We start from the raw sequence: 22,023 nt of genomic DNA, 5'->3' as shown, positions 1-22,023 counted from the left end.
GAAAATTCTTTAAAAAATAAACAAATAAACTAGAAAACCAAATATTGCAACAATAAAAAGAGCAATAAATCCTAAAAGGTAAATGTGAAACGTCACAATCAAACATGATGTCTCAATGTAATGCAGATTGTAAATGAAATGAAAGAACAGCATTCCAATGTCCGCCATGTAAAAAAATACATTTCAACCAACAAATTGCCTTCTTTATCAGAGCCAATGTAATGTTACTATAACAATGAACAAGGCTATATATAAACATTAAAAAAACATGATGTTTTGCTAACATTTTGTTAAACAAATTAAAGAACCTTAGTGAGCGCGCTCACATACCCCAGGCGTCCCCATGTTGGATACTCAAGTAAATTTGTTTGTAAGAGAAAAACATGTAGAAGGACCGTGATAAAAATGGAATAAGAGTTTTTTCCAGGTTTAGACCTTTATCTTCTAACTAAATTCTGTTACTCAAAATGGTAGTTTTGAACTCCAGACTGTGACTTCTTTGAGTTTTACTTAATCCAAAATAAATATCATCGTACTAGAACAAAACGTACACTTGACATGTAACTTATCATGTTGAACTTCTATACCAAAAATCAAGTCATAATCTGCAAGCGTTTAGAAAAAAGAAGTCGAAAAAAGGTTACTTCTGTGAGTTAAGGGCCTGTAATTTTGGTAAAAATAATTGGAGTGGAACCAACTACGAACCTGTCCTGTAACTAATCATGTTGAATTTCTGTACTAAAAATCATGTCAATATCTGCAGCGTTTAGAAAAAAAGTCCAGAAAACTTTTTTTTCTGTGAATGTTGCTAAGTTCAAGGCCCGTAATTTCGGTAAAAATCATCAGAGCAGAACGAAAGTTGAACCTGACCTATAACTTATCATGGGAAACTTATAAACCAAAAATCATGTCATTATCTGCAAGCATTTAGAAAAAAAGTACGGAAAATTTATTTCTGTGAATTTAGCTAAGTTTAAGGCCCATAATTTTGGTAAAAATCATCAGAGCAGAACAAAACATACACTAGACCTGTAACTTATCAAGGTGAATTTACATACCAAAAATCATGTCAATATCTGCGTTTAGAAGAGAAGTCCAGAAAACTTTTTTTCTGTGAATTTTGCTAAGTGCAAGGCCTGTATTTTTAGTAAAAATCATCGGAGCAGAACGAAAGTTGAACTTGACCTGTAACTCATCATGGTGAACTTCTATACCAAAAATCAAGTCATAATCTGCAAGCGTTTAGAAAAAAGAAGTCGAAAAAAGGTTATTCATGTGAATTTTGGTAAAAATCTACAGAGCGGAACGAAAAGTACACTTGACCTGTAACTTATCATGGTGAACTTATATACCAATAATCATGTCAATATCTGCAAGGGTTTAGAAAAAAAGTCCGGAAAACTGATGATGGACTGACGGACGGAATGACAGATGGATGGACTTAAAGTCCAAGGGCCATAACTTCTGTAAAAATCATTCAACCATAAGCTGAGTCGAACTTAATCTGTAACTTCTCATAGTAAGACTACAAATACAGTGGAGCCTCTGAAAACCGGCTGCCCATGGGACCAAAGAAATCGGCCGGTTTTCAGAGGTGCTGGTTTTCGGAGGTTCCGGAAATTTTCGTATCCGTTCCGTATATGGATACCGGAAGTACAATGTTATTGATCTTGTGATCGATCTGATCCTATTGATGATTATCTGATTGCACTGTTTGTATGTTTCTACACACATTCTTTGATAGGTATTTGTGTATGTTTGTGCTCAAATCAAGAATAAACGTAAAAGTTGTATTGTTGTTTTTAATTAAAGAGTAATCGTACTGTTCAGTATTTTTATATTGTTGACAGTTTAGTGATGCGTGGCATAGTTTATTGACATTGTCTTTGATCTGTGTAAAGTTTTTAAGGTAAACTAGTCACCGATGCCTTTGTTGACTAAAAATACTAAAAGATGAAGATGTGACTGAGAAACTAAAGAAACAAATCAAAAGTGAAATAAAAATGTCTCTAAACCGGAAATGTCTAACTGACTGGCAAATTCTAAGGCTTTGCTTTGCAAAATAGGCCCGGAAATCGGAATAGCCTTGTCTCGAGCTTGACGGAACCAGTCCCACATCAGATCGTTCAAATTGTCATGTTTACTTTTGTTACCAAATCTAAATTTCTTCAAATTGTCATTGTTATCATAATTTGCAAGATATTCTGATTTTCTCTTTAAAATATCGGAAACGGTCGTTTTTCCTACACCGAATTTTTCACTTAACGATTTCTGAGATGGTTTTGGAAAACTTTCAGATTCTTTGATTAAATTCATTTTGTCTTCTAGCGTTAATTCAATACGACGACGTTTAGCCGTCGGTTTTGACATTTTAGCAGTAATTTTAGATTAAACCAGAAGCAATGCAAATTTCAGAATGATTTGAAAATTGTAACACCGGCTATTTAAGGAAAACCATTTTCAAGCCATAACTTTAATTTCATTTACTCATTTTACAATAGAACACAAGCGGTCGGCACAACCTATTTTGAAGTTTTCATTTTCTGTTTTTAATAGAACACAAGCGGTCGGCACAACATATTTTGAAGTTTTCATTTTCTGTTTTTACAGAATCGTTTGAAAATGTGGTTATCAAAACAATTTTTAAATTTAACATTTGTTAAAAAGTTAATTACATATAGGATCATGGTTATTGCCCTCATTATCTGTGATAATTAATGAATAAAAGAGTGTCACTCCTTGTTAATGCCAATCAAGATCGGTGTTAGCCTTTTGAAGTACTGATTTATTGATCTTACCGTGATTGACATGTTTACAACATGTTACACGGCTCATTGATTTTACTTGTCGGCAAACTTTTCACTGGTTTTCGGAGGTTAATTTTTACAAAGAAATGGGTTTTGGGACCGAATTTTCAGCCGATGTTCGAAATTCAGAGGGGCCGGTTTAGGGAGGAAATTTTTACTTAATTATATAGGGGAAAATTCCGGACCAAAACTAAATGATCGGTTTTCGGAGGATTCCGGTTTTCAGAGGGGCCGGTTTAGGGGAGTTCCACTGTAAAAGGTGAAATCAATTGGTGAAAGCAGTACAAAAAAAGTGCAGAAAACTTTAAAGTCACTGAAATGTTCATGCCATGGGGGCTAATAAAGCAGAGTGCAGCATGATAAGACTGCAGTGGCCAAACCCTGAACAGTGTTGACAATAACATTAGTTTTTGACACATTTAAGGGACTTACAATTCATTATAAACATAACAACTGGTTTGAACACAATATGACACAAAAAAACACCTTATAACTAGAAAACTGTATGAGATATCTGAAATCTGATTGACAATGCAGGCATGGGTTTTAATATGAAATCTAATAAAAGAAATTGTCAAAATAAGACCAAAAATAAAGTTACTGTCTTGACATAAGAAAAATGCATGTTTCTGGCCCCCTTTTCGGCCCCCTATTTCTAAAAGTTCAAGTCTATCCCTAAAATCAATCCAAGTCTGATCATTCCTATGCTTTTACAGGAGTTCTATAGTTGAATTCTATGAAATGTTTGTTTTAGGCCCTTATTTGACCCCTAATCCTTAAACAGTGAGGCTGTAACACCAAAAATACATACATACCAACCTTCCTTTTGTGGTTTGAAATCTGTGTAATACAAAATTTTATAAAGATCAACAAACTAATACTCAAGTTACACATTGGCATGAAAGTCAAGTGTCTACATACGATAATGTCGATGTCACTACTGACATTGCAGAGGACTAAGACAATGACAGTGCTATACCAATGTACAACCACATTTTTTTAGCAGGCGTATAAAAAGTAGCTAAGTTATCCAAAATTTAACTTACTTCCTAGTAACTTGGTGTGGTTTGCCTGTATCCATAGATAGCCCAGAAGCACCAGAAGCAAAGCCATACCCCTTTGGTCCAAACAGTTTCCCGTAGCAAGCTTTACAAAAAGCATCACCATCATGCTCAGTACAGGTTGTGCTATCCAGTAATTTGTTGCAGTTTCCTGAAAATATGGCAATAATAAAATAATTTAAAAAAAAACAGAGTTACCTCCCTTCAAAATAAAACTTGTCATTTAACAAATTACTGAGATACCAAATTTATTTCAAAACTTTGAAGCATTTCTACCAATGTACTTTATACAAAAAAGATGTTTTTCAACCTACCAATCAGCCCCTACATGATTCTTACCTGGACCACTATTAAACGCAACTAAAAAAAGTGGAATGAAAACATGAACAGAAATCCGTATTATTTATTGTTATTTTAGTTGATGATAAACTTGTTTTATTGTATGTAATGAGAGAGTGGGACAGTAAAAAGGAGATATTAACATAAAAGGATGCATGTATACATCAAAAAGCCATTAGAGACATAACTTTTCTTCACTGTCCACCAGATGCACATTGATTGATTGATTCTAGATTAATGTACACATTACCAAAACTTCATCATTTTTTAAAAATAAGCTCCATATTGTGCAGCTTGATATAGCAACAAATTTAAGTTGGGACTGTATGTATAATATACACAATGTGGTCAATGGATCAAGATTTGGTAAAGTGAAGTTTTCTGTTAATACAATTTTAGAATAATTAAAGCACAAAATAAGAAAATTCAGTTCAATACAAAGTTCTTCAAAGGAAATTGACTCCTTTTATACCAGAGCTTGCCAAAACTATGCAGACTTTTTGTATCACGCTAGAACTCTAACAAATAGGCTTCTGGAACAGGGTTATGTTGCTACAAGATTGAAGTCATTACTATAGAAGTTTTATGGTCGTCATCATGAACTCGTGGATCATTATGGTGTATCCATCTGCACCATGAAAACTGATTTATTCAACGGGTCATAGTTTTTCTTTCCTCGCTTGTCTATCCCGGACTTGACTTTTTATGAGCAACTCGGTGGGTGTTTCTAGAAAAGCAGAGGATGCTTACCCTACCAGTGCACCTGGTCCATGCTCCCAGTTTTTAGTGGAGTCCGAGTTGCTCATTTGCTTTTGTTACTTTGTATGTATGATTTTAGTTACTTTATGTTCTTTGTTGCGTATGTCTGTTTTCCATGTCTGGTCTTTGTCCCTGGCTTACATTCTTTTGATTACCGCTATAACCTTGGTTCCCTTGATTACTCTTTTTCAAAACATTCCATAAAGAGCAATTCAAAATCTTATGTGCCATATGGTTCACAGTTTTTACTTGTATTTCTTTTACTTTACTTTTTTATTTAAACAAAATCTTTTTCTAGTTTTGATTGATATATAAAGCGAAACAGAAAAAAACTAATGATAATAAACTTGATGCTGTTTTTCACATTGGAGATAAACAGTGCTGACCTTTAGCCATTAGCCTGGGGCTAGTAAAAATTAATTCAGGCTAGTGAAATGATATGTACATTTCTTGTTTTGGGCTAGTTTATACAGTCCTCTATTATTTCAGCTAGATGTTGAGTATTTTGAAGGAAAGGACTAGATAAAAATTATACAGACTGCACCATGAAGGAGACATTATTTTCGAAGTTTATATTTGCAATAGAAAGTATATAAATTAACTTAAGTACCAAGTCTTCAGGCAGCAACACAAGATGCAGCCAACTACCTCTACCAACAATAGAATGTAGCAGTTTGACGCCACCAACTACCTCTACCAACAATAGAATGTAGCAGTTTGACGCACCCAACTACCTCTACCAACAATAGAATGTAAAGTATATGATAAATCACACAGGAGAATATTTAGGTATAGAACAATCTAAGCTACCTATGATAGTACATGTACCTTGTTGCATATTCAAGAAGAAATTGAGTTGATCCTAACACCCAAACTTGAAGCCATGATCTCTGCTTGTACTTTATAGCACATTCAAAGCCAAACTGAGTTGACCATAAAGAACAATTCTGATGCCACGATCTCCATTAGTACATTTAGCACATTAAGGGGAAATTGAGTTTACCCTAAAGATCACTTTTGAAGTCATGGTCTTTGTTAGTACATTGCAGCACATTCAAGGAGAAGCCGAGTTGACCCTTAAGGTTAATTTTGAAGCCATGATTTCTGCCAGTACATTGTTGCATATTCTAACATAAATTGAGAGGACACTATAGACCAAGTTTGAGCCCACAATCAGCAATAGTAAATTTAAGGAGACATGATCAAAATATGTTTAAATACACACATGTATTTACATGTACATGTAGTACATTTCTTGTCAAAACGCAAGTAAACGACTACTAGAGTAGACAGCTAAAAATACATGTAGATCAAAAGTTCTTTTTCTTTACTGATATGTAGATTTGACATTCAATGTAAATTCACAGGTTTAAAGAGCAACATAATCAGCTATCATTAAGCAAGGATACAATGTCTGTCTAAAAGGCTCTTCAAAGTTAATTTCTTGGTTCTTGAGACATAAAAACAATGACGGAGGGAGACATTTCTCTTTACCTTTTTCTTGCCCCAAAAAGTAATGAGGGTGCCATATAGAAAGTACATTTATGAGGAAGTTCCTTTTTCAATTACATTTTATTTATATGGCAATATAAACGGGTAATGAGCCTACTGAATTTAAAGGAAATTAGGGAAGGCCAGAAAATGAAGTAATTACTGTTACAAGGTCTTTATATCTGATACATGTAGTGCTGAGTTATGTCTTTATATCTGATACATGTAGTGCTGAGTTATGTCCAATAAATGCTACACTACCTAAGTCAAATACTTTTTTTTTTACATTTTTTACTGAATAATCAAGAGAACCAAGATTTGAGCCAAATAAAAAAAAATATATCCCAAGGATAAATACTAGACATGAAAAATAGACACACACAAACAATAAACATGACAAAACCAAAGTAACACATACAATAAAACAAAAGTAAATGAGCAACCTAGACTCCACTAAACAGCATGAATGGATCAGGTAAACTGGTAGGGTAAGCACACACTGCTTTTCTAGAAAAACCAGATGAGCTGCTCATAAAATGTCACATCCTTGGTAGACAAAGTAGAATAGGAAAAACTATGTTACAAATACAGAGCACGACTATCAGATTCTCAAAATAACAGTACAAATAATAACATATATATCACATGTTAATATAATTATACTCATAAGAAGCTTAAATTACTAAAACAAATGAAAACCAGTTTTCTAATACATGTACCATTATGTCATTATGAACAAAGAACTTCTTTATTGTAAAAGAACTAATTATTGAGTTAATTGTTTATAGTATGTAACTGTTCACTATCATAATTGATGTGTAAGGCTTGAATGAAAACAGATTTTCTGGAGAAATCAAATACTGAATTAGTAAATTAGAGTTCTAAAAATAAATTGTCTGTAACTGATCTACTACTTAAAGTAACCTAATGTAGCTGCAGATGTTAAAATGTTGAAATCTATATGAGAGAAAATTGCTGAATGATAAATTAGGACTATTTCATGTCAGTCAGAGATACAAAATGTATACTTTTCAATTTTCAATCTTAACACTCTGAGAGTGAAAAAGGCAGACAATTCTCTGACAACCAAGGATGAGATTTCTGGTTCCTTAAACGTAGATACTTATAATGGAAAATTTCCGATGAGAGTTTTTAGTCACAGTGTTTAAAACTTTAAAATTATGGCTGAGATTTTGTGGTTACAGTTTTACAAAAACTGAAAATTACAGCTTAGGTCTGAAAAAAAAAGTTCTGTGTTTCCGGTAACCTAACTGAAGGTATTTTTCCCTGTTTACCTTAATTTTTTTTATGGTGTCAAAAAACAAAAACAAAAAAATACAGATTTTAGGTGTTTCTGTCATCAATTTTTTACTAGAATTACTTTGCTCTACCGTGTGGAGGTTCAAATTTCATTAAAGAAATTGAATAACATGGCCATGGCTACAAAAAGTTCAGTATTCAGTGGTGTTGTATGGTAACAGAGGCTGCAAATCCGGTAAATTTTCGATGTTTTGCAAATCTATTAATTTATATTTTTTAAATCTTTCTACTCACCCTAATTATGAAGGAAACCGGAAACGCAAAATTTATTTTTGGCGTGAAATTTCCTAATATCAGTTCTACAGAATTACTTAAGTGTGATAATATATTTTGACATCAGGAAATCCAAATATTTTATTAGAGTTACTATGTATGATAGAATGTTTTTAGACTTATACACATAATGATTAATTCAACAATTGTGATTAAAGAAAAAATACTCTCCCATGAGAATAAAAGAAAAAAAAGAACAGCTCTTTATGACCCCAGTTTGTATAAGTAGAAAGGAATACATTTACATGCCATTTGTACTAGAAAACCACAAGGTATACTCACTAAATTGATTACCTCCCCCCACCATGTTGCAGAGAGATTGTTTGAGGCCTCAAAAAACATTCAGATCAGAGTCTTAAATATCTACTGAAGATTCTGTGAAAGTTACAAAGTATTCAGTTCAGCAGAGTGTAGGAGGAGTTGCAGAGAAGAGGAGGGTACCCTTCTTGGTCTCTTTGCAAAGTATGGGGGGGGAGTAAAATTAACCTACCACATTTAAAGCAAAGTTTGTGCCATCTTTTTCCTAAAGCAATGATTTCCTCTGCAAAATAGACAGCATTATCACACCTAGGGCAGTATTCAGGCATGGTTAAGGTATGTTATTACTTCTGAAAAGTAAAAGAAAAAAAACAAATAAATACCTGTACTCATTTTTTGTGAAAGTTATTCAAAACTATGTTTTTAACTTCACACTTAATCTTCAAAACAGTTCACACAGGAGATTCTCCCCATTGACACTGTCTCATGAGGGAAATATTTAAATAAAAGCAAATTTTTTATGTAAAAAGTCCTTATTTTGAAGCTGGGTTAACAGGTATGTAGCACATCAAAATCAGTCTAACTTAATCTCTTAGAGCGTGTTATACTGTTAATGACAGGGCAATACGATTTTTTATTAACTAACATTAAAAAATTAGCCTAAATATGATCAAAACAGCCAGTACAATGCAAAATACAAAATTGCGCCAAAATATGGGATTTAACCGTTCAATACGAGATTTAGACGTCAAATATAGCTTTTACCTTCCGATACGTTATATTGGCCTAAAATCCATATTGAGCAACACCAATTTAACGAATTGGACTAGTTAGTCAATAAAGGTATAAATACGTAAGGTTTTCCATATTGGTGGCCTTACCAACTTCAATATATTAGCTATATTTCTGTAAAACCAGTTACATTCTGGTACAGTAATCATAACTTCGATACCTATATGGAAGCTTAAAGTTGTTTTACATGACAAGAACAAAAGGGCATCTAATGGGACATTAAATGGTTGTTTTATTGCCAAAAAATTTTGGGGCATAAACTACTTAAAATGGCAATAACATTTGTGTAAATAATCCAATTAAACTGAAATTCAAACTTGATCTGTATTTTATGATACTCAATAACTATAAAAAGTATGAAAAAGATCCTTCAATACCTTCAAAATTTATCATCTGAAAACCTATAGAGGACAAAGTCGGGAGAGACAGATGGATGGACAGACGGACAGACACGCAACTATCTAGAGGATATAACATGATACCTAACCACTTTGTGTAGCATGCATTGTAAAATAAGGAATCATTGCATTCATTAATTATTGCAATTTTGTCATATTCCAGAAAGACGACTATACAATTTTGACTAAGATTGTTCATCATTAAAGAAAATCTCGTATCATTGTCACTTCATAATGGGTTTCATACATGTACATGTAATTGTAGGTATTTATTATTGCAATTTTAAGTCAGTCATTATAAAAAAATAACTTAGCAAAACCTTCTGATTTCAGAGTTACATGTAGGTACATGTTCATTGCACAATTAATAAGTAACCAATATAAAGTGCCATTCTAGAGATGTTAATTTACCATTCAAGAGATGTTAATTTACCATTCTTCAAAAACGCCACATCCCCCCTTTTCCCTCCGACTTCCAGCAAAGGCTCAGGTGGAAAGGAAAATTTTATAAGTCTATCCTAAGTAATTAGTTACAATATTCATTGTGAAAAACAGCAACAATTTGAAAACATTAATGACTTGACATCTATCTAAAAACATGCAGCACGATCCTTAAATACCTGCACGAAAGAGACTATCATAAAGATAATAGAAATTATACAATGAATGAAAGTACCACAAAATCAAAGATTGATAAAAAATCTATAAAACTGCAATAAAAGAATTGTGTTGAAATACTATCAACAAGATAATAGAAATCATCTAATGAAAATACAATAAAATCAAAGTTTATAAAAAAATATTTCACAAAGCAATAAAGGAATTGTATTCAAATACCTTATCTCCACCTAAAATTCCATCATAAATGGCTTCTAATAGAAATTATAACCTGTTGCTAAGTGTCAGACAAGGATATAAAATGAGCAAGAATCAATAGGCAAATTATGACTGAAGATAAATAAGACTCTGCTATATTAATATTAATATTACATTGTATAGTAGTACTATTGCCAAAGACCTTTGATTTTTTATTTTTCCAACAGGAAGTAGATATCACTTCAATCATGCATAACTTTAACTACCTGTATATACAGCCACTGTCAAATTATCAAGTGGCTGTGGTATGTAGTTGCAAAGATAACTGTAATGAAAATGTTGAGATAAGAACAAATTGAAATAAAAGGACATACCATGATCACTTTCATACCTCATGCAAAGTGGAGTGGTAAAAGGGACTTTGTCTGGTTCAGACAGATTCCAGTTTATTCAGGATTTGGTTTAGACAGTTTTATCTTTGAATAAACTCTTGAAGCAATTCATTTAATTATTGCCAGAAGTCTCTATTATAAAAGTCAAATAATTTTTAGAATAAGAGATAAACAGCCTAAAATAACTTGCCACATTCTGAATCAGACACTTTACTATGTTTTATCACCTTATCTTTACCACTTTGGTGAGTCATCAGTTAATTTTGTTACAACTTTCAACAGATGTAATGTTTAAATCACTCATAATTAATTACATCACTTCAGCTGATAATATGTTAAGTTTTTTATGAATGAAATCCCTCTGTATTTACTGAGAATTTAACTCATTCATGGCCTTGGAAGAACAATTTCTTCAGAACATAGAGGCACAATTCTTAAGAACCTAGGAGCAAAACTCTTTAGAACCTTGGAGCACAACTTCTCTAGACTATAAACATTTCAATGACGATTTTGTTATTTAAGACCAAAAATCCTTAATGATCCAAACAGACTGTTTAAGGAGGGTGTAGATGCCCTTTTTGATGGGTTTTATATGTGCTCTGCCTAATTATGTAAATTTTCTTATGTATGAGTCTTCAAATTTGCCTCTAATGTCCTTTTTTTACCTAAAGTACTCAGCCCTTTGATAAAGCTGCAGGGAACATTAATACTACTTCATTCATCTAAAGAATTCCAAAATCATTTATTATATTTATCAAGATCTTTAGCCTTTCACATCTTCTAATTGGGATTTTCAGTAAAAGGTACTTTAGTACAAAAATGGCTTGTAAAGATTCAGCCATGTTGGAGAAAATGTGCCCACAATATCATGTAGATACTAGTAAGCAGATGGCGTTACCTTCATAGTTTCTAACCACATATGACATCATAACGGCTAAATGGTTCATGGCATTTTGAATTGGACTGGCATCACTTTAAAATTAAATGACCTCTAAATTTTACTAACATGCACTTGTATCAGTCCCAGCTCAAAAATGTTAGTTAACATAAATCATTACCTCGTTAGCCAAATTCTGTAACCCCACCAGCATTTTTACCAGCCATGGCTGTCAGGCTGATGTCAATATCGAAGATTGCTTGTATTTGAAAAATACAGTTCACACAGGTTCAGTTGTAATAAGGTAGGACATACTGAATGGAAGAATTCTATCTACTGAGATATCAAATAGCTCAGAACCTGGATTTGCAGTGAAATTGGTATAAGTTTAATCCAAATCGCTATAATTCATAAATTGGGTGGACACATAAAATTTGGATCAGTATTAAAAAGAAAGTTACTGAACCTAGGTGATCAATTTTAATGACATTATCTGACCTTATCAAACTCCCAGTCAGGTAGACAGAATCAGACTGATTTTGGGTTGAATGTCTGAGCAGAGTATTAGTCATTACTACTATCCTAAATTTAAGCTTTCATTATCTCATTACTGATTACAGATGAAATAGAGAAAATTCCTCTCAGAAAATTAAAATCAAAGAATTCTCATTGGCATTTCTGATAAATGCATTGATGAAGAAGAAGTAGAATACAACAAAGAAAAAAATTAAATCAAGAATACCAAGAGAACATGAAAATGATTAGCAACAAAAATGTTTTTGTTTTTTTTTTTTAATGCAGAAAATACAATATGAACTACAAAGGAAATCCAGGAAAGGAAGACTAGATCAAAGAATTCAGGAAAAGTAAATGAATTGATGCATGAAAAAGAGCAAAAAGCTTGAATTACCTCTGTGAAAATTAAAATCAAGGAGTTTCTTTTAGCATTGACATACCTTACTGAGATTACTGCATAACTAAAGATAAAGACAGAGTTTTAATAAACATATACCTATCTTTGATAAACACAGAACCCAAACATCCTGCACATTTAGCACACTCTGGTGTTCATAGCAAAATATGCTAGTGAATACTGTTTGATGATCAAGTCAGAAAGAGATAATGCTCTGAGGTCAATAAAAGGGTCAAAGGTTATTTAAGGTCAAGCAAAATATGAATATCAATGCAAGTACCTTGATTTTTAATTATCAATACATGTAGTATTACTAATTATATTTTAAATAATTATACATGAATTTGACAAAAACGTACCCAAATAACAAAAAAAGAGCTGTGGGTGAAAATTTCCATACAGTAGGAGCCATGATAACATCTACTTCCATGAATTATTTTCTATTATTTACAAACATAAAGTGTTTTTTTTTTTTTTTAAATCATTCTACAAAATTTTAAATCTAAACATGGCTAAATATAATGTAAAAGCTTTAGCTAGGTCCTTTAAAGTTGAGAAGTACAAGCCTGCAACAGTTACATGTAAATTTTTAAACAAGTATGCAACAAGTAGCCATACATGTAGTCGCCAAATACATGTACATGTACATGTACATCAAAAACTTGAAAACCCAATGGAATTACAAATTGTACATGTATATCATGGTAATCACTTTGTAATGTGGAGGTATAACACTAATAAAACATAGATGTATTTTAAACAAAACCATATAAATAGCAAATATTGTCAAAAGGTCTTTTTAGAACACCACATCAAAGACCAGTCCAAATTTATTGTCAACCAACATCCAACTAAATATTTGCAAAATCAAAATAGCAGCAGATGTCATAAAGTACATTTCGTATGTAAGAATCACTCAAAAATTTAAATGGATTTCATCAAGTGGTTTCAGGGAAGTTTTGTCTACAATATAAGTGTGACAAACAGACCGACAGAAACAGACCATTGAAAGGTCCCTCCTTTGCACTGAGGTGGTGGACAAACCTTTGAATAAAATCCAACCAGTGGTTTTGATGGAGTTGCCAGCACTAAGTTTCACTTAACTGTTCAATACAGGAAAAAAAAAACATGTTAAAAGCAATGTTTCAGACATGTATGTTTTATGGTGTCAGTTACATGCAGTCAATGACAGTAGGTGGCTGTGACGTAAGTAATATAAATGAACACCATTACATATTATAATAAATGCATTCTGTACATATTTAACTACATGTACATGATGTACATGTATGTACAGACTATGAGAAGTTTTAACAGACTTTAACAAGAGGTGAATCTGTGGAATAGCTATACATATGTATATGAACATGTGCATGTACACACTTTTAATCAAAACGAAGTATTCAGAAAACAATATTAAAAAAGGTTCTTTTGGAAGAAGTAGTGACACAAGAGTGTACAAAGCAGCAGAAATCCCTGGTCTATTTAATACCAGTAAGGCCGTAACATCAAAAGGATAACATCATGAACATCCAACGAAAATACAAGTAACATGAAAAAAAGATCTATTAAAGTAGACATAGAAAAATGAACAGCACAAACCAAACTTACAGTGGCAGATCTAAAGATTAAAAAAGGGGGTACCAGGCTGATATTTTTCTTTTTTTTCATTTTTCTTCAAATTTTTGAGATAATTAACAAAATTTTCCAACAAAAGGGGGAGGGAGTCTGAGTCCCGAAACTCTCCCCCTGGATCCGCCACAGCTCTAAAAATGCAGGAGCACTGAAAATACATGTACACTATATGAGCAATTTATGGTTATTACAAGACACCTGTCAGTGTGGTACTGCAGCTACATGTACATCAAGGATAAATTGGACACAATAGCAACAACTTGTGGTTATTTTTTAAGGTGGTTGGTCATATCATGAGAAACAAACACTAATTGTCAATCAATCAGGTCTTAGTGACAACAACAATTTTTGAAATGAGGGGTTTCACATACAATCAACATACATGCAAATAAATGTACATGTTACAGTAGATTTGAGGACATTTCTGAGTCCTACATAACAAGAGGCTTCCAGGAGCCTGAATCGCCCACCTGTTTGAATTTTGCCTTTCAAAGGCAATAAATTTAAGAAGTTGTCCAACAATTTTGACTCAAGAAGTCTTTGGCAGGGCTTATCATAAGGATCATTTCAACAATTGAAAGTTTCTTTTAAACCATCATATTTTTCAAGATATTGACTGAAAACTGTTAAAAAAAAGTCATTTTCCCCTTTCAAGGGCAATAACTCTTACAAGGAATCATCTGACAACTTTTATCCCTAAAGACTTTTGTAGTCCTAATAATAAGGATCTTTCAGCTATTGAAAGAATTTGCCTAAACCTAACCGTTTTGGAGATATACGCGAAAATCTGCTGTCTGACTGCTATTTTCTATTTTTAGTAATGGTGGCCATGTTTTTTGACAGATCAAAAATCCCCACATCAGTTCTAGGCAGGATATCCCAAGGAACATTCATACCAAGTCTGATTTCAATGGTTCAGTAGTATCAGAGGAGAAGATTTTTTAAAAGAAATAACATTAAAAATAGCAAAAAGCATTGAAAAAGGACAATAACTCCAACATGGCTTAACAGATTAAAACCAAAATTTGACAAGAACTAAACCTCATCATGCAAAACACTGTAACTTGTGTCAGAATATAGCTAATGGTTTTGGAGATACATGCAAAAATCTGCTGTCTGACCCACTATCTTCTATTTTTAGTAACAGTGGCCATGTTTTTCGACAGATCAAAAATCCCCACAAAAGTTCTATGCACGCTACCCCAAGGAACATTCATACCAAGTTTGGTTTCAATTGGTCCAGTAGTGTCAGAGAAGATTTTTGAAAAAAATAACATTAAAAATAGCAAAAATCGTTGAAAAAGGGCAATAACTCCAACATGGCTTAACGGATTAAAACCAAAATTTGACCAGAGATAGATCTCATAACGCTAAACACTTTTACCCTTTTGAATATAGCTAAACATAACGACTTTGGAGATATATGTGAAAAACTACTGTATGTTATGTTCTATTTTTAGTAACGGTGGCCATGTTTTCCAACGAATCAAAAATCCCCACATCAGTTCTATGCAGGATACCCCAAGGAACATTTAAACCAAGTTTGCTTCTAATCAGTCAAGTAGTTTCAAAGGAGAAGAGTTTTGTATAATTGTTAGCAATGACATTGGATGACGACGATGGACAACGATGATGACGGACGGCAAGTGATGGCAATAGCTCACCTGGCCTTTGGCCAGGCGAGCTAAAAATTTAATATGGTCTAAAAACAATATATCATCAAACCTCTTACATGAAACTTTTAATTTTAACTCACCCTCTTTTTATATACTGTCCAATAGAATGAGTTAGCTTATCAAATAATTGTACTATAATAAAATCCTATAAACCAGAATCAAGTTTTAAAAGCATCTAGTATCATAGTACATTGATGTCATACAAAGTGACATTCCTTTAACTTGACAATAATAAAATATATTCCCTTAACAAGTAATAATTTAATATAAAGCCTTTTGAAAGGAGTAGTAATATCTGTACATAAAAGGTATGCATAGATTTAAATGTACACTTTAATTTGAAATATATAAAGAATTCCATATATTTAAAATGCCATGACGTAAAAATTATATATCAATTAATCTTTTGATTAATTGATCATTGTAATCAAGATGCGTAGACTAACTCAATAACAGGCCAACATTTAAACAAAATGTACAATAATGTATGTTTCCACTTTTGTAAAACCTTTTCTGAATTCCAGTACTTGTACATGAATACTGTAGGAAGATACATATACATGTAGTCAGATGGAGTATTTCATTTTCTCCTTAATAAATTCAACTTTCATACTGATGTCTTTAGCCATTAGGCTTATCCCAGACTTTAATAAAAAGTGATATTATATGGGCTAGTTGAAATTCAGTGGCAACTTGCTTAAATACATGAAATATTTTACTCAGGTTAGTAGCTGAAATATTCCCTGGCACAGACTATACAGTATATGAAATAATACTTCAACCTAAAATTAGTCATTCATGAATTTTGCATTGTTTCACAGCCATACTTAAAAGAACAGTTTGAAGTCTGTCGGTAGTAAATTGTCACTCTTGGTCTGTAACTACAAGGCAATAGTCATGAGTAGGAAATTATGTAAAAAGGGGGGATAGTCAGTCAATCAAATATAACACACTTTGTACAACACATAATTTATAGAACCACAACAATGTTCAAATATTGAGTAAAAAAGAAGAAAATACAACCAAAGAGAGGTCAAATTCATCAAAATAATTGAGAACACATACAAACATGTATAAGCCTCCAAAAAAAAACTATTTCACAAAACATAATTTTAATCACAACAAACAAAACATAATTTTAATCACAACAAAACAGAAACAAGCTGTTTATGTAAGTCAAATCTTATTTCATCTTCATCAAATATAAAACATAAATAGTAACAATAAAAAAAACACCTTCAAATCTTTTAGGAATTTTACATATTTTAAATATCCCTACATAAAAATAACTTAATGTATAATCTACCACATAATTAAAGGGACTTTGTCCTTAATTAATCCTTTATGATATCAATGCACAAACATACACTGAAAAAGATATGATATAGGTCTTTAAGAAGTTTAAAAAGTAACTCGTTTATCATCTGATTTGAGATTATTTACATAAAATCAGGCCAAGAAAACTACATTTGTGCTTTAACTCCTAGATTCTGTTAATTATCCTTCATGTCCTTCTTTGTTGTCATGCCAACCAGGGTAAATAGTCTCTTCGTGCTATCTTTCTGACCATGTTTAATATGTACCCAAAAGAAAATTCTAACCATGCTCAACCAACTTTTCACTGGAAAGTGTTGCATTTACATCACAGAAGTACTGAGCATGCCAAAAAAAAAATAGGATAAAAGGGGTCTATTAGAAGTTCCTTATTTTCATACCACAGAAAAAAACATGCAAGCATGTTATAATCTTACTACAAACAGTGGAGAAAACAGTTACATTAAGCATAGGCTGAAGGAAAATCAGTTTTACCCATGATGTAGAACTCAGGAAAACTCTCACAGAAATTAAATCCCCATCCTACTTAGAATGGGAGAAACTGGCATACACTGTACATGTATATGTAGGATCATTATAAAAAAAGCTTACCTGCTCAGGAGATTAAATCATGGTTGTCAAATATTTACATTAAACAAATTAATCAGTTTTAAAATCCTATAAATTAATCAGTTAAAAAAAACACCCAAAAAACACATTAACACACTTAATATCCTTTTTGATACATGCAGGTGCAGACAGCTAAAGTGTCTCCTTATTCTTAAAACTATTCACATACAATATAGACTTAGATATACACACATGTGTACACTTGTACATTAGTTTGTATTTTGCCTAACCCTCAGGTTAAATTTTCTCATCTGTTTTTTGATCTGCCATATTTTGAAATATATTACATGTGTTTTTATCTAATGGTTAAATTGCCTAAGGTGTAACAAGAATAGTTTCCTCAACTTATTAAGGCCAAAAGAACTAAATTCTTAAATACAAGAATAGATTCCTCAAATGGTTAAGGCCAAATGAACTAAGAATAGTTCCTTCATTTTGTTAAGGCAAAGAGAACTAAATTCTTTTATAATACATGTACATGTACAAGAATTGTTTCCTAAACTTACAATGTATTCAGACCAAATGAAATAAATGCTTTTACAACACAAGAATATTTTCCTTCACTTGTTTTAAGACCAAAAGAACTAAATTCTTAAATACAAGAATAGTTTTCTCAACATGTATACCCAATGATCTTATCTCTTTTGAATGTAAGTTTTAGTAAGAATCAGGCAAAATGTGAAAAATCAGAAACATGCATACCAAAACCCCACTGATCTTACAATATAATTTCATTCAATAATGCTTTCTCTCTTTGAAAAGACCATTTTTTTATCTCTGTATCACTGGATTTGGTCAGAAATTTAGGATGTTTTTGACAGAGTTACATGTACAATGTATCTGCAATTGAACACTTTCAGTGCATTTCAATGAGAATATAGCTCAATTTATCAAAGTGATATGGAAAACCTTGTCTTTTTTCCTTGATACTGATGGTGCAAATAGTCAAATCAAACTTTTAAAACGGTAGTTTTTTCATACCACGTTCCACCCACTGCCTGATTCTTACAAAGTCTCATACTTAAACTACATGTATTTGACAGGGGATCAAATTAGTGTGGGTCAGGGGTCTGGGGCCCTCAAATTTTCTCCTACAATATAGGGTCTAACAACACTCCATTCTACTTTATATTCTGATGACCTTTCTCATCAGCCAATCAGATTTCATCTTTGATGATTTTTTTTAGCATCATCCAAAGGGAAAACCCTGTGTATTCTGAAAAGGTCATCATTGGCACTTCATTGTTGACTTTTGATTTTCCTCAAGTGAAACATGGATTTGAAACTTGGTAAAGTTCTGTAAAAGCACTTGTAAAAGTAAATTAAGGCCTCTGGAACAGGGTGACAAAATGAACATTGCTATGAAATTAAAGTCATCACTATGTAAGTTTCATGGTTGTCATCATGAACTTATGGTTCATTAAGTGCTACATGAATATCCATCTGCAACATAAAAACCAATTTGTTCACCATGTCATAATTAGTTTTCCTTTCCCCTTTGGTCTACCCCTAACATGACATTTTCAGAGCAACTCAGTGATCCTAGAAAGCAGAGAATGATCATTACCTACATGTAAATGTACTGTGTGCCCATAACTGTAGTGGTATCCAGGTTGCTCATTTACATTTGTTTTTTAATACTCATCATTTTGGTTAATTCATATTCTTTGTTGTGTGTGTCTATTTTCCCTGTTTGGCCATTGTCCATGGATTACCATTCAAATCCTGACTCCCTTAATTACATGCAATTCCCCTTTTGTTGAAAAGTTTTGATATGTTTTTTTTTATTATTTTAATGGATACATGGAGGATTCACAGTGGAAGAAAATAACAGCTCCACTGTGGGGGTAGAGAGTTTAAAATTTAGGTTGATATAATTAGTGTACATACGCACAATATATTTTTCATGCACAAAAGTATACTAGTATATGAGAGCTGTCAATTAAAGCAAAACTGATTATTGTTAAATAAAGTCATCAAACTTTCTATCATGGTAATCAGATAATCATGATGAATATTTTCTATATAATAAGTAGATTACTGGGCAGGAATATTCAAACTACAAAATAATGAGGTATGGTGTATACATGTATGTCAAAGAGACAATAACCCCCATCCCCCTGGGATGAAAATGTCAGTGTAATGCCACCCATGGTCTTAAATGGAATATGAGGAAACCCTCATACCACAGGACAGGCTGCAGCTGGCCCCTAAACATCATTATACACAGGTACAGCCTAAAAGTTGCCCCATATACTCAAGTAACATAAAAATAAACTAAAGGTGAAAATGAAACAAGACACACAGAGGCCAGTAATTCCTGACTTGTTACAGGCGCAAAAAAATGTGGCGAGGTTAAATTACTTTGGCATCATCACAACCCTCCCTCTTTTAAAAACTGTGAAAAAAAATATTACACAATTAAACACACCAAAAAATCAGTTAAAAAAATGTACACTTAAAAATGTATGACATAGATACATGTACTTAACTTGCATGAACATTGATCTAGTACGTGTACCAGAGGTAGCTCAAAAATTGTCCTATTACTTAAATACATTAGTACATATTGTACATTTAATTGTACTCTACTAAATCAATAGCACTGGCAAATCAAGGAAGTTGGGTTTTATTTGAAAACTTTGTTCATTATTACCAATAAGGCCATAATAAACAAAAATCATACATGTACATGTAGATCCAACATCTTTCAAAATTATAGGCAGGGGACTAATCTTATTTTTTTTGTTTTATCAATTTTAGTGAAAAATACTTTCAATTTGAAAGAAATTTACCTACAGTCAATTGGGCAAAAATCAAAATATTTTTTTTTTCAGAAGGGTGAAAAAATTGGGTCAGGAGGGGATGAGAATATTATTTTTTATTTTGATCTAAGGCCAGACTTAAAATATTTCTGATTGCAATAGCCTGAGTGCTTAAAAAAAATTGGGTCACCAAGTACATGTAGGTAATTTGTTTAACAACTCATACATGTACATGTAAAGGCTTCCTTTTATCTACCTATAGATGCTACAGTAATACATGTATGTACATGTACATTGAATAATGAAAATGACAAAATTAACTGCCTATTTTCAAACAGAAAAACTTTGTTTTTGATATATGTGTCAAATGATCTGAAACTACAAATGTATATGCTTATCAATTGTAACTGTTAATATTCTTATACATGTACATGCATACACAAGAAAATGAAAAATATTTGATTGCATAATTAATGAACTCATATTAAATGTACAGTACATGTACAAATGTATTAACTACTGGAGAGTTCTCGATGATGTCATCACTTACAATTTAATGTATCTGTAATATGTTTTTTGGTTTGCAAAAAATTGTGATGCATGGAGTACTAACTTTAAATTGTCACAACTTTTTTCATTATTTAAGATAATTTAAAAATTCTTTTGATTCCTAAAATTGTAAATTAAGAATTGTTGACTTGATATTAATCATGGACTTTAATTTTAGTTAACAAGTCACAAGTTATTGTTCATTGCTTAGCTATTGGTGAATAACTGGCAGTCTCATTGGCAATCATACCACATCTCCTATTTTATACAAAAATGAACATTAATATACCAAATAATAATTATTTTTTTGGCATACACATTACAGAACCAAATTATGTTTTAAAATACATGCACATGTAACAAAAGTTATGAAAAATTAAAAGTTAGGATTTTCATTCATGTAATTGGTCTTTGTTTATATATAAATGATGTTTATTTGTCAAGCAAAGAATCTTGACATATTACAGTAGCTCAAATAGTATACAAAAGATGTATAGTCAGAACACATGTAATAAAAAAATCCTTGGATGTACATGTACATTGTACATATATCTGGGACTAATAAAATAATAGTAATATTTAATCCCAGGTCCAGAATGTATGTATAAATTATTTATTACCTGTAATAACATCTCAAAACAATCTTTTACAGCTGAAGGTTTATGATGAGTTCAATCTGATTCATATGTCAATATTGCAAAGTTAGCTGCGCCAAAATTGGAAATACTTCAAGATGAAAATAAAGGTGTTTAAAAGTTTTTTTTTCCCATTATCAAAAAAAATCTACTTTAACCGCCAACACCAACTATGTCTATCACAACAAAATTAATAAAGAAGATAGCATGCAAATTACCTGCCAGCCTGGTAAGTAGAAATCACTACTACTGCTCATACCCTAGACGTTCATGTTTGACACAGATTTTTACCGGAAGTTCAATTCCGTCTTCGTTTTAATATT

General features: G+C 32.1%; 1 protein-coding gene across 5 annotated transcripts in view; it reads right to left on the bottom strand.

Moving 5' to 3' along the window:
• The window catches only part of LOC148610817 (muscle LIM protein Mlp84B-like), a 48,064-nt gene extending 26,057 nt beyond the window's left edge, over positions 1-22,007 (bottom strand). For 2 of the 5 annotated variants that reach the window (XM_088596195.1, XM_088596199.1), the window contains exons 1-3: positions 21,923-22,007; positions 8,541-8,658; positions 3,854-4,019 (exon numbers count right to left, since the gene is read on the bottom strand). In XM_088596195.1, coding sequence (XP_088452321.1) covers positions 3,854-4,019; positions 8,541-8,637 — 263 coding nt within the window. In that variant the 5' untranslated portion in view covers positions 8,638-8,658; positions 21,923-22,007. Of the gene's footprint in view, positions 1-3,853; positions 4,020-8,540; positions 8,659-17,113; positions 17,133-17,733; positions 17,764-21,918 lie in introns of those variants that run through there. The other 3 variants (XM_088596196.1, XM_088596197.1, XM_088596198.1) reach the window with 3 other exon arrangements.
• Positions 22,008-22,023: the final 16 nt, after the last annotated feature.

The sequence above is a fragment of the Perna viridis genome, chromosome 8, assembly GCF_037379345.1.
Source record: "Perna viridis isolate PV_CMFRI_1.1 ecotype Kerala chromosome 8, ASM3737934v1, whole genome shotgun sequence".
In the NCBI taxonomy this organism is placed as follows: Eukaryota; Metazoa; Mollusca; class Bivalvia; order Mytilida; family Mytilidae; genus Perna; species Perna viridis.
Note: the sequence above shows the minus strand (reverse complement) of the source record. Positions and strands in the feature narration are given on the sequence as shown.